General features: G+C 39.9%; 1 protein-coding gene across 3 annotated transcripts in view; it reads left to right on the plus strand.

Moving 5' to 3' along the window:
* Nucleotides 1–11,517, plus strand: part of LOC126194637 (protein arginine N-methyltransferase 9-like) — a 124,401-nt gene extending 112,884 nt beyond the window's left edge. For all 3 annotated transcript variants that reach the window (XM_049932810.1, XM_049932808.1, XM_049932809.1), the window contains one exon: nt 10,626–11,517. In XM_049932810.1, the coding sequence (XP_049788767.1) occupies nt 10,626–10,970 (345 nt within the window). In that variant the 3' untranslated portion in view covers nt 10,971–11,517. The remainder of the gene's footprint in view (nt 1–10,625) is intronic.
* The last annotated feature ends 1,671 nt before the right edge of the window (nt 11,518–13,188 follow it).

Below are 13,188 nucleotides of genomic sequence, written 5' to 3' on the forward strand. Positions count from 1 at the left end.
GGAGGCAGTGGTTCTAATCTCACTTCTGATTTCTTTCATAATCAACGTTCTTTTCAGCACTGGTCACATTATTTAATTTATATGACATTTGGGAGATAATATAATGAAAAAAAAAAGAGTCTTTGCATGAAGTTTCAGTTTATGTTTTCCGTGTCTGTATGACGAATATCTGCAGTGTGTGATGTGTAGAGCACATCCGATGAGTAATTCTACATTACGCTTGTGATCTGGCAAGTTGTGACTTACTATATTACTGACTGGGAAAAATATCATTTGGATCATTATTTATCGAAGTTTGACTTGGGCTTTCCAAGCCTGTCCCCGTCCTGGAAAATTTAATTATAAATAGTAAATAGTCAAATAACACACAAATTCACAACAATTTCATGAAAAAGCACGTTTTTTTTCATTATGTTACCTCTGAAATGTCATATAAATTAAGCAGATGTCTGCTTGTGTCTGTATATGTGTGGATGGATATGTGTGTGTGTGCGAGTGTATACCTGTCCTTTTTTCCCCCTAAGGTAAGTCTTTCCGCTCCCGGGATTGGAATGACTCCTTACCCTCTCCCTTAAAACCCACATCCTTTCGTCTTTCCCTCCCCTTCCCCTCTTTCCTGATGAGGCAACAGTTTGTTGCGAAAGCTTGAATTTTGTGTGTGTGTTTGTGTTTGTTTGTGTGTGTATCGACCTGCCAGCGCTTTCGTTCGGTAAGTCACATCATCTTTGTTTTTATATATATATAAAAAGGAGGAGGGTGTCCCGTTACAAACTTTTCTTCTGATTTTCCCGAAATTGTCAGAGTAGTGCACCTTACTACTTGCACATTATCTTGTCTTATTGGCCCACTAACAGTTTGAAGTATTCTGTGATCCCAACGTTGTGGTCTCCCTTTTTTAGAATACCCTGTTAAGTCAGCTGGGAGAACAGGCAGACCCATTAATATGAGAGTATCAGGTAGGATTTCGCGAAGGGCAATCTTGTATACCCCAGATATGGAACCAAAAGGTGATTTTGCAAATAATAAAATGTAGAAACAAAATGGTAACTTTGACTTTAAAAAGATTTTTGATTTGATAGATAAGCAAATGTTATTCCATATTTTAGAGGAATTCAAAATTAACAGGAAAACAAGGTCAGTTATCCAACAGACTTGAATGGTTACAGCCTCCGAAGACAAATTCATGTATTTAAAATCTTGTCATGTGAGAAACTTATGAAGCATTTCAAATTGACAACGGTGTTCAACAAGGAGACGACTCTCCTCCCCACCATTTATCATAATTCTGCAAAATTCTGTGAAGACGTGGGAAAAGGGAATCTAGCTGAGGATTAAAAAAGAACAGAGAATCAACTTGAAGTGTCTGGCTTTCATAGATGATCTCACTATTCTTACAAACAATAGAGGAAAGCCAAACTTGCCCTGGAGGTGTTGCACAAAAATTCACAGAAAACTGGCATACACAACTCCAACGTGAAAACTCAGTACATGGAAAGGAAGCTTGCAAATGCACTGAAGTATCAAAACTCGTGGGCTAGTGACATGCACATATACAGATGGTGGTAGTATTATGTACACAAGGTATAAAAGTGTACTGCATTGTGTGAGCTGTCATTTACACTCGGATGATTCATGTGAAAAGGTTTCCAACATGATTATGGCAGCATGATGGGAATTAACAGACTTTGAATGCAGAATGGTAGTTGGAGATAGTTGCATTAGAGTTTCTGTTTTGGAAATCATTAAGGAATTTAATATTCAGAGTTCCACAGTGTCAAGAGTGCGCTGAGAATAACAAATTTTAGGCATTACATCTCACTACGGACAACACAGTGGCCAATGAGCTTCGCTTAATGACCGAGAGCAGTGGTGTTTACATTAGTTGTCAGTGATAACAGACAGGCAACACAGCATGATGTGAAATAACTGCAGAAATCAATGTGGGATGTATGATGAACATATCTGTTAAGACCAATTTGGCAAAATTGGGCATTAATGGAGTCTGGCAGCAGACAACTGTCATGAGTGCCTTGCTAACAGCATTACATTGCTTGCAGCACCTCTCCTGGGCTGGTGATCACATTGGTTGGATCGTAGATGACAGGAAAACCATGGCTTGGTCAAATGAGACCTGATTTCAGTTGGTAAGAGCAGATGATAGGGTTTGAGACCCCATGAAGCCATGGACTCAAGTTGTCAGCAAGACATGTGGTGCCTCCATAACAGATTGGGCTGTGTTTACATGGAATGGAGTGGATCTCCTGTTATGTTCAGCTACTTCATGATCTTTTGCAGCCATTCGTGGACTTCATGTTCCCAAACAACAATGGATGTTTCATTGATGACAATCCACCATGTCACTAGCCCACAGTTTTTGCAACTGGTTTGAAGAACATTCTGGACAGTTTGAGTGAATGATTTGGCCACCAAATGAATGCCATCAGACATTTATGGGACGTAACTGAGAGGTCAGTTCATGCACAAAATCCTGCGCCAAACACCTTTGCAGTTATGGACAGCTATAGAGGCAGCATGGCTCAGTATTTCTGCAGGGGACTTCCAACAACTTGTTGAGTCCATGCCATCTCAAGTTGCTGGCACTATGATGGCTGCAAGCTGTTCTGATACAATATTAGGAGGTACCCCATGGCTTTTGTCACCTAAGTGTCATCTCCCCCATTATAATCTGCTACAGGGAAGTATCACAAGTTACTCACTGCAAATACATAGGAGAGGTTAACCAACCATACCAGCCAATCAGGAAAGAATTCCAAATTACAAAAAGCAAATAGACTCGCATGGAGTCACTGCAATAAAAAAATCTATCTATGTCAATGTAAAACTAAGATGTCAAAACATTGCAATTTCACTGGAAGCACTCAACATTGCAGAAACTACAGTTGTTTATAGTCAAACAAAATAAGAGAGATTGAAAAGCAGGAAAGGAAAATTCTCAGGAAAATATAGAAACCAGTTTTTCATGAAGAAATTTGATTAAAGAGGTTGTTGAGAGACATTTTCAAACAGACAGAAACAATAGCAGACACCTTTAGAAAAAGGAGGATTAAATTTTATGGACATGTGCACAGGATGGACAAGAACAGACACAGAAAGCAAATCTTCAAGAATACTTGCAAAAATCAAGACAGAATGATTCAGTTAACATAAGCAGTCAAGAACAGTTCAGAAACACCATAAATAAACGTACATTTAAACAAAAACACGGAGAAAAGAAACAAGGAAATAAGTGTAAGAAGAATACAAGAGAGACCATAGAGAATTTGGGGAGAATGAAGGAACAAGGAAAAAGAAGTCATGCCTACCCAAGTCTAAACACTCTGCTAAAAGGGAATATATATGAGAGGGGGGGGGGGGTGATGAGTCACAAGCAGTGGTGGTGCGAGCTGTGTGGTGTTGCAGTTAGCTTCACTGACTGCTGAAGTTCAGGTCATCAGTACACTCCCAACCACTATCAGTTATTTGTTATTTAGTATTTATCATTTCTGGAAGGTTCTCAAACTTTGTTTATGTTTGTATATTCTGGAATACTTGATGTCTATATAAATAGCAGTGCTCTCTGTCTAGGAGTTAAGTTCTGTTCTGGCTGTACATTGGTGTTCATAATAAACATGCTTTCAGTTCTAAGTATTGTACTTCATTGACAACCCTTCTTTTAGATTTGGCCTTCAGTGTAGTTCTGAGGTGGGCTGGAGACCTGGCAGTAGCTAAAAGGGGTTGAAAGTGTGACGTCGATTGGTGGAGGTGCTGTGTTCATCAAAACATCTGTATCATAATGGTTCCAGTTAGCCAATGTAAAAGCTGTCTGCTAGACTGACAGGAACTGGAGTGCAAGCAACTCATCATTTCCAAAGCCTGTATATTCAGGATGCCAGTGGATTCCAAAACAGCAGTTTCTGGAAACTATGATTAGGATCCAATGAAACAGCTGAAAGGATTCGATTGAGTGAGCAAATATGACAAGTAGAATGACATTAAGTGTTTGGCAAATGTGTACTTTCACTTGGACAGCACAGCCCGGAAGTGGTTTGAGAACAACAAAGAAAAGCTCAATAGCTGTGACAAATTCGAAGCTGAACTGAAGAAAATATTTGATGACAATTGGCAGCAAGTCCACTTAGTGGATGAACAATGAACCCAAATGTCATGGGGAAAAAAACTTAGTCCTACGCAAAGAATATTTCAGTGCTATGCCATGTTGAGAATCCAAATATAACAGAAGCCAAAAAAATCTGACACATGTAGACTGGCAAATGGTGACAATGTATTGTGGAAATGCAACAGAAAAAGAGTTGAATGAAAGAAGTATGACCTACTCCCAAAATTGCGCCCAATGGCAGTTGGAGAAGACACCCATGACCTCGCCTCTCACGTACACCAAGTAGTGAGAGACAAGAGACAGCATTTTATGGCGATCAGAACTGTCAGACCGTAAGAGACTGTGGCCATGAATGCCAAGTCCATACATCAGGAGGTAATAGAGAGTGTGGAAGAAGAGTTGTTTGGATCTTTACCACCAATGTCTGCCAGCAGTCAAATGCTTCAGGTAGAATGGACTCTGCCAGCTCGGATTTATGCTGAAGCTATCAAACAACAACCCTGCATTTGACCAGTGCAGGTACAACCAACCCCCCCCCCCCCCCCCACACACACACCAAGTATAACACCCCACAAGAGAACAGACATCTGGAGGTCAGAGGACAAAACACTGTTCTATTTACACGAGTCAGCTACATATGATTATAGATGATCTGTAGGACAAAGAGCCTATCACTATAGACTGGATGAGATTGCTCCCCAGCATGCCATAGCCAGTCACTGTCACCTTACAGATGTACCAGCCACTAGCCTAGCTGCACTAAAATCAGGAAAACTAAGTGAGACGACCATTTATGGAGGTGAGACCACCAGAGACGACAATCCTCCATGGATGACAGTCATTAAGATATCAGGAAATATTGACATCATCATCGACGGCCAACCTGTCCAAGCGCTAATCAACTCAGGACCTTCTTTTTCTGTTACGTTGAATGTTTATTATTGTCAGTTAAAGAAAACTGTGTTCTATGATACGAAAGTAGGTGTGCTGAATGTCACAAATGGGAAATACATTCAGCCAACAGGAACATGTATTACAAAAATAACTATTAGTGACAAAATGAACCCTTAGAATTTGACATTTAGCAGAATGTAGTCATAATGTTATTCTTGAATGGGACTTCTTGCAGGCATCACAAACAGCATGGACTGTAGAAGGTCAGAGCTCCAGATTGATGGAACTGTTCCAGCAAGTACATATATCCAAGATTGCCCTGGGCAGTTGTTTGCCACTGAAGACATTATTGTCCCACAATCATCAGCTAGATTAGTTCTGGTCATGAATCAAGATAATCATTTAAACTGTGAAATTTTTGTCAATTGCAGAAAGCTGCTCAGGCTCACAAAAGAAATCTATGTGCCAGCAATGATCATAAGTATTGTACAATACATAGTCAAGGAGAACTTTAGATCACTAATTGTCATGAGTTGCAACAACATGCCAAAAGGTGTGTGCATAGGGGCAGCCTAATTAGCTGAGGAAGGGCAGCTTCGTGCCATCAATAAAGAATCCTGCTCCACCACCACTGCAGACAATGCAGGGGAGCAACCTACTATCAAACTACCAATAGGATCTGCCTAGACTGAGGAGCACTGCTGGTGAGTATTAGCCATTCTGTTACAGTAATCAGGTGCCTCCAGATCTGAAGTGGAGAAAAGACCAACCAAGTGGTCCACGGTAAAACACTGTATCAACACAATGGATTGTCCACCAATTAGCCATTGCTCGTATAGTGTGTCATTGGTTGAATGATGGATAATCCGGGCAGAAATGGAGATGATGCTGCAAGATGACATTATTGAATCTTCAGAGTGTCCTTGGTTCTACGGTGTGGTCCTTGTGAAGGAGAAGACTGGCACATGGAGTTTCTGAGTTGATTGCCAACAATGATGACTGAACAAAATCATAAAAGATGTCTATCCATTGCCATGCATTTATGTCACCATATTGTGCTTGGAAGAAGAAAACTATTTCTCAACCATGAATATTCAGTAAGCTTCTGAATGAAATATTCACTCTGCAGCAGAATGTGCACTGATATGAAACTTCCTGGCAAATTAAAAATGTGTGCCGGACCAAGACTCAAACTCAGGACCTTTCCCTTTCCCAGGCAAATGCTCTACAGACTGAGCTACACAAGTATGATTCACAACCCATCTTCTCACTTTTACTTCCACCAGTACATCATCTCCTACCTTCCAAACTTTGCAGATGCTCTCCTGTGAAACTTACAGAAATAGCATTCGTGGAAAAAGGATATTGGGGAGACATGACTTAGCCACAGCTTGAGGTTGGTTTCCAGGATGAAATTTTCATTTTTCAGCAGAGTGTGCACAAATATGAAACTTCCTGGCAGATTAAAACCATGTGCCAGACTGAGACTCAAACTCAGGTCCTTTGCCTTTCGTGGGTAAGTGCTCTACCGACTGCTGTGAGAATGAGTTGTGAGTTGTGCTTGGGTAGCTGAGTTTGTAAGCACATGCCTGCAAAATGCAAAGGTCCTGAGTTAAGTTGCAGTCTGGCACACAGTTTTACTCTGCCAGGAAATTTCATTCTGGAAACATCCCCCTGGCTGTGGCTAAGCCATGTCTCCACAATATCCTTTCTTCCAGGAGTGCTATTTCTGAAAGTTTTGCATGAGAGCTTCTCTGAAGTTTGGAAGGTAGGAGATGAGGTACTGGCAGAAGTAAAGCTGTGAGGACGACTCGTGCTTGGGAATCTCAGTCAGTAGAGCACTTGCCCATGAAAGGCGAAGGTCCCAAGTTCGAGTCTTGGTCTGGCACACAGTTTTAATCTTCCAGGAAGTTTCATGGTAGGCTACTGGCAAATTGAGGCTGATGAGGCTGACAGGGAGAAGACTACCTTCATAATACCTGATGGCCTGTATGACTTCAAACTTGTGCTGCTGTGACTGTCTAATGCTCCAGCCACATTTGAGCATAAGATGGACAACTTGCTTTGACACCTTAAATGGATGATGTGGATGACACTGGCATTGTTTTGAAGACATTTGAAGAACATCTTAACTGCCTGAATCTGAGGAAGTGGCTCTTCATTGCCCAAGAAATAAATATCTTGGGGCACCTAGTGAGTGGCAGTGGAGTACGTCCTGATTCAAAGAAAATAAGAGCAATCACAGATTTTCCATTTTTTGGGACAGTCATGATGTGGGAAATTTTCTCAGAATGCAGTTGTATTACTGACAATTTATAAAGAACTTCCATACACTGACTGACACATCCCTTGCAAGAACAACTACAGGGAGATGTCAAAATTTCGTGGAACAAGGTGCAAGAAACATCTCTCCTTGCCCTTAAAGAGGCACTAACATCTCCAGTCCTAGCACTGCATGTTGAGAGTGATGAGATAGAACTTAAGACCAACATTAGCAGTCATGGTATAGGTGCAGTTTTAGTACAAATTCAGGAAGATTGTGAAAAGGTGATATCTTATACTTACAGTCTGTGATGAACTACTCTGCAACTAAGAAAGAGCATCTTGCAGTTGTTCACCATTGTTTTGAACCCCCCCTTATTTTTATGTTTGACTGGTTGGTTGGTTGGTTGGTTGTTGGGATGTTTAAGGGGGACTAAACAGCTAAGGTCATCAGTCCCCCTGACTGGTTGGAAGAATACGTGGAGTCGACTGGTAAAATGGACACTGAGGCTTCAGGAGTATGACATCACAGTGCTATAGAAAAGTGACATCACAGTGCTATAGAAAAGCACACACAAGTACTAAAATGCTGACTGTCTTGCAAGGAATCATTTGGCAGAACACAGCAGCATGGATGAAATATCAGTCATTGCTGCACTAAACGACATTGCTGCCAGATAGAGGCAAGATCCAGCACTGCTGAAAACATAGAAGCCTTGAAGAAGGAAGAACTGACCAAGGGAGAATTACAATTAATAAAAAGAACATGGCGTGATCCAAAGGGGCAGAAATGTTAGCTCAACATGACAGCTCATTTATGACCAGCTGTTCTGAAGTACTTCCACTATGCTGCTACATCTGGTCACCTGAGATTTTTGAATACCGTAGTCAGAATCAGCACAGGTATCACTGGCCAGGTCTGTACTGATGCACTAGACACTATTTGGGCCATTGTAGGCAATGCCAGCAATGGAAGCAAGTACTGCAGTTATTTCTGGGCCATTTGGTACCAATTCTGCATGCAGCAGCACCATTTCACAAAATTGGAATTAAGCTCTTAGTTGAGGGTAATAGTCCGCACTGACTACCTTACCTGCTACACTGTCACCAAAGTTGTGTCGGTTGCTGAAGCTCCAGAAATTGCAAAGTTCCTCAGAGAATACATTATTTTGAAGCACGGAGCACCCCGTGTGATGATCCATTCGAGACGAATATCAGAGGTAATTTCACATGTGGTATCACCCACATGATGACAACCGCCTACCACTTACAGACAAATGGCCTCATAAAACACTTTAATAAGGCACCAGGTGCATCCTCGGTTTACACTAATGTTGATTAGAGAAATTGGGATACAGTAGTACCCGTCTTGACATTCCCATACAGCACAGCAAAGCTAGGCACTACAGGCTTCACACTGTTCTTTCTGCCCCATGGTCACTGGTCTGAAACATTTGTGGATACACTGATTCCATTTCAGCCAGCTGATACTTAGGATGACTATGTGAAAGCACCTCATCACCAGGACTGAAGAAGTAAGGCAAGTGGCTTACATACAGACCCTGGACACACAGGAGAAAGACTGAGAGCACCTGAAACACCAAGGAATGGCCAATGAGATACAGCCCAGAAGACTTGGAAACTTGGTGTGGATTTTTATGTCTCTGCAGAAAGTGGGACTATAGGGAAAGTTACTAGAGAGCTGCTTTCGGCCATATTGTATCCTTCATTGCTTTCAGAACATCACAGTCAAAATTGAGTATTATGAAGCTTTGTCAAGAGGACGAAAGTGCAGAGATGTCTTCCATGTCCTACGTATGAAGCCCTGCTACAGTCTTGAGATGCGGATAAATGATGGGGCCTTCTCTCATTCAAGGAAACTGCGGACCCCTCTCAGTGATCACAAAACTTCAGTGAGGGAGACTGCCTCCTATGCTCTTCTTAGTGAAGAGGATGTGATAGTTTTACCAGAGTGCAAGGATCTGCCAGTGCTGCCATACAGAGGACCATTGACAAGATCTAGATCCAGGGTGCTGTAGTCAGCTTCAATGAGAACTGAAAAAGCAGGTTGCTGTTTCTCCAGGAGAGAGAGCAATGCTGAGAGCTGTGATGGAAGCATGTGGTATAGTGGTTAGTCAGTGGTTAGCGTAGTGCACGTCACCAGTTCAAACTTGACCATTAGCAATTAGTAGTATTTATCATTTCTGGAAGGTTCTTGAAATTTCTTATATCCGTAATGTTTGTATATTCTGGAATATTCATTGTTTGTATAAATAGCAGCATTCCCATCCAGGCCTTTATTTCTGTCCTGGCTGTATGTTAGTGTTCTTAATAAACTTGTTTTCAGTTCTAAGTGTTGTGCTTCATTGGCATCCCTGCTTTTGGATTTGAACTTGAGTGTGGTTACACTGTGAGCTGGAAAACTGGTGGTAGCTGAAAGAGGTTGAGATAGCTGTTTACATCATAGTAGCATATAAAAAGACTCCAGCAAGCTGACTGCTGCAAGAGTAGCTTCTTTTTGGACAATCATGCAAAATGTGCTCGTTTTTTGGTTCCCGTGTTTTGCAGTCTGTTGGTCGTCATCAGTCATTTCTCTCTTATGTAGTGTTGTTTTGGTCATGGCAAGGCCATTTCTGACACGGTTGAGGTAGCTCCATATTTTCTTTGGTTGGTTCATTTCCAAGAATGGATAGATAGATCTGTTTTATGTATGTTCTTGTGCCCGCGACAGTATGTCCATTGGTTTCTCCATTCTCGTCTTAAATCATAGGTTTCTGGCCATTGCTTATCCAGATTAATCCTGTAGATTTTAGTCAGCTGCATAGTAAATTGTTCAATTTTTTATGAACTGATGTCTCTGGATCTTTTGAGTTTCATTCATTCATGCGTTATTGCTCATTGTCATCAGGAATTAGTGGGGCAATATTGCTGAGTACTGACAGCAATAGTATTGGTGTGGGTTTAAGAGCTCTTGTCATGATCCTCATTGCAATGTGTAGATGGATATCTATAGTATTGACATAGTTGCTTGTACTACAGACAGGAGAACAGTATTCTTCGACAGCATAAACAAGAACTTGTGCTGTAGTTCTCAAGCTGTTTGCATTAGATCCCCAGCTAACACCATGTAGTTTCCTTACTATATTATTTCTTTATTGTGACTTTTGTCCTGTTAGTTTGAGTTGTTTCCTGGTTGTCAAGGGTCTATTGAGAGTCGTACTTAAATATTTGGGACAGCAACTATGCAATAATTTTCTGTTGCGGAAGATTACATTCATATATTGATAAGTACTTATTTTCATGCCTTTATGAAGTTTGTTGATTTCGTGCACATTTTTTTTTCCCATTACAGGTATTTCAACATCTTGACTTCAATCTGGACACAACTGAAATGCAGGATTTAAGTGAAATAGCCACAGTGTTGGAGATGACTCTCATTGACAATCTGGATGGCCTTATTACCAAGGATTTAACTGTTCCAGTTGTTGCATCAGGCTGTGTAAATGCTATACCATACTGGTTCAGAATACAGTTTCTCCCAGGTGGAGCAGAATTTTCAACACTACATATAGGTTCTTTTGTGAAGCAAGCTGCTGTTTTGGTAGAACCGGAATTGTGTGTAGTAAAGAACCAGAAGGTCCATTTGACAGTGAAACAGTTTCAGAGCATATTACATATAGAGCTTGAAGAACAGTGAAATGAAAATAAATATCTTCAATTTTTTGTAAATTATTATCTATGGTAAAGACATTAATCAGTAAACATGCCTCATAAAGCTCTTATGCAATTGGAGATAGTAAGGATCAGTAAACCAAAGGCAGAGAGGAAACCATGCTAACCGAATACTGCTATACTTGTGCCAACCCAAAAACTCAAAATATGTTCAGTAGAAGCAGGAGGCAAACAGATAAATAAATTGAACAAGACAGTTAGAAATTAGTAAGTATTACCATCTAAGGTAGTCCTGAATAAATTTATCATACTTATACAATTCCAGTTGCTGCCACGTGTTCCGTATGGGATACAATAATAATAATTAGTACCACATCAGTGCCTCACAAAAGGAATGCTAGGTTCAATGATCTGTTAACATTCCAAAGTGCAACAATAATACTTCCATCAATTGACAATTGTAGCAAAATAGTTTCATAATATCAACATTTAAATATATGCATTAAACATAAGATGGTGTACAATAAAGTATTTTACTGTCTCAAATAACAGTAAAATATGACAACAAAAACAATCCATTTTTGACAAAATAATTTAATTGGGTGGATAAAAAATCTACTCACCAAGCAGCAGCAGAACACACACATAACAGGAGGCTGTAATTAGGCAAGCTTGCAGAGCCAGTGGCTCCTTTTTCAGGCAGAAGGGTTGAAGAGGAAGGAAGAGGGATGAAGAAAAAGGACTGGAGAGTTCTAGGAAAGGGGGTAGATTTTTGGGAAAGTCACCCAGAACCACAGGTCAGGAGAGACTTACTACACGGGAATTGTTTAAATTACAGTAAAAGTAACACCTCTATTGGCATGCAATAAAGAATGTTATTGCACCTAAGTACAGCAAAAATAATACAGTTATTGATAACAAAACACAAAATTCACCCAAGAAATGAAAAAAAAAAAAATCGTCCTTTCAATTATACCTACAGGAAGTTCCACAGTTGCTCTTAGTTTCTAGAGGCTATAGATGATACTTAATATTTATTTATCTCTTTATCCATCCATAGACAATAAATATTATATGAGCATTGTGCAAATGACCACATAAATTTTATGTGAAACCATTACAAAAAAATGGAACATACAAATCTATATAATATAATGTATAACACAATACACACGGAATAATATAAAGTGATATAATACATAGCAATACAAATTTATCTACATATATACTGCTGTTATTAAAAATCATTTTCAGTTCTTTATAGGTCTTTACTTTTGTCTTCTGCAGCCAGCAAATCCTTTTATGCGCAATAATGATTCAGTAAGATTTTACATGTGATAAGAGCTGCCTGTTAGATATGTAGATATAATGAAAATGTTAAGGGGCAAAAGACAGTATTTTTGGTTTTGCCTTAATACAAACAGTACCCAAAAAAATGTTACTGTTCGACATAATCACACAGTGACTAACAACATTGTTCCAGTAGAATTTTTTTTTTAATTCTGCTTTAAATTTATATTCATCATGCAGATTTCTGACTTAGACTGTCAGTCTGTTGTAAAGCTTAATGTGGACATGCTCATAAGCCTTTGTAGTTTAGTTCTTTTTGTTTGCTGTGTATGAAATGCTGCTGTGGTATTTCGGGCAGTGTAACTACAAAAGTCAGCATTTGTCTGAAACAATCCAAGGTAATACCAGATATATAAAACACATTTGTATTTGGATATAATAGAGGGAAACATTCCACGTGGGAAAAATATATCTAAAAACAAAGATGATGTGACTTACCAAACGAAAGTGCTGGCAGGTCGATAGACACACAAACAAACACAAACATACACACAAAATTCAAGCTTTCGCAACCAACGGTTGCTTCATCAGGAAAGAGGGAAGGAGAGGGAAAGACGAAAGGATGTGGGTTTTAAGGGAGAGGGTAAGGAGTCATTCCAGTCCCGGGAGCGGAAAGACTTACCTTAGGGGGAAAAAAGGACAGGTGTAGACTCGCACACACACACATATCCATCCGCACATACACAGACACAAGCAGACATCTCGTATATTAAAGATATTGTTAGCTTTTTAAGCTTTCTCAATACAGGTTTCCCGCATGTCTGTGGAAGATTGTGTGTTGTTATTTGGATAGTCCTTTTCTGCAACAAAGAAATTTATAAATTTATTTTAGGTAGCATATGGTGATATTATGTATGTAGCAAGAGACTGAAAATAGTCAAAATATGCAATCC

This window comes from Schistocerca nitens, chromosome 7 (assembly GCF_023898315.1).
Source record: "Schistocerca nitens isolate TAMUIC-IGC-003100 chromosome 7, iqSchNite1.1, whole genome shotgun sequence".
In the NCBI taxonomy this organism is placed as follows: domain Eukaryota; kingdom Metazoa; phylum Arthropoda; class Insecta; order Orthoptera; family Acrididae; genus Schistocerca; species Schistocerca nitens.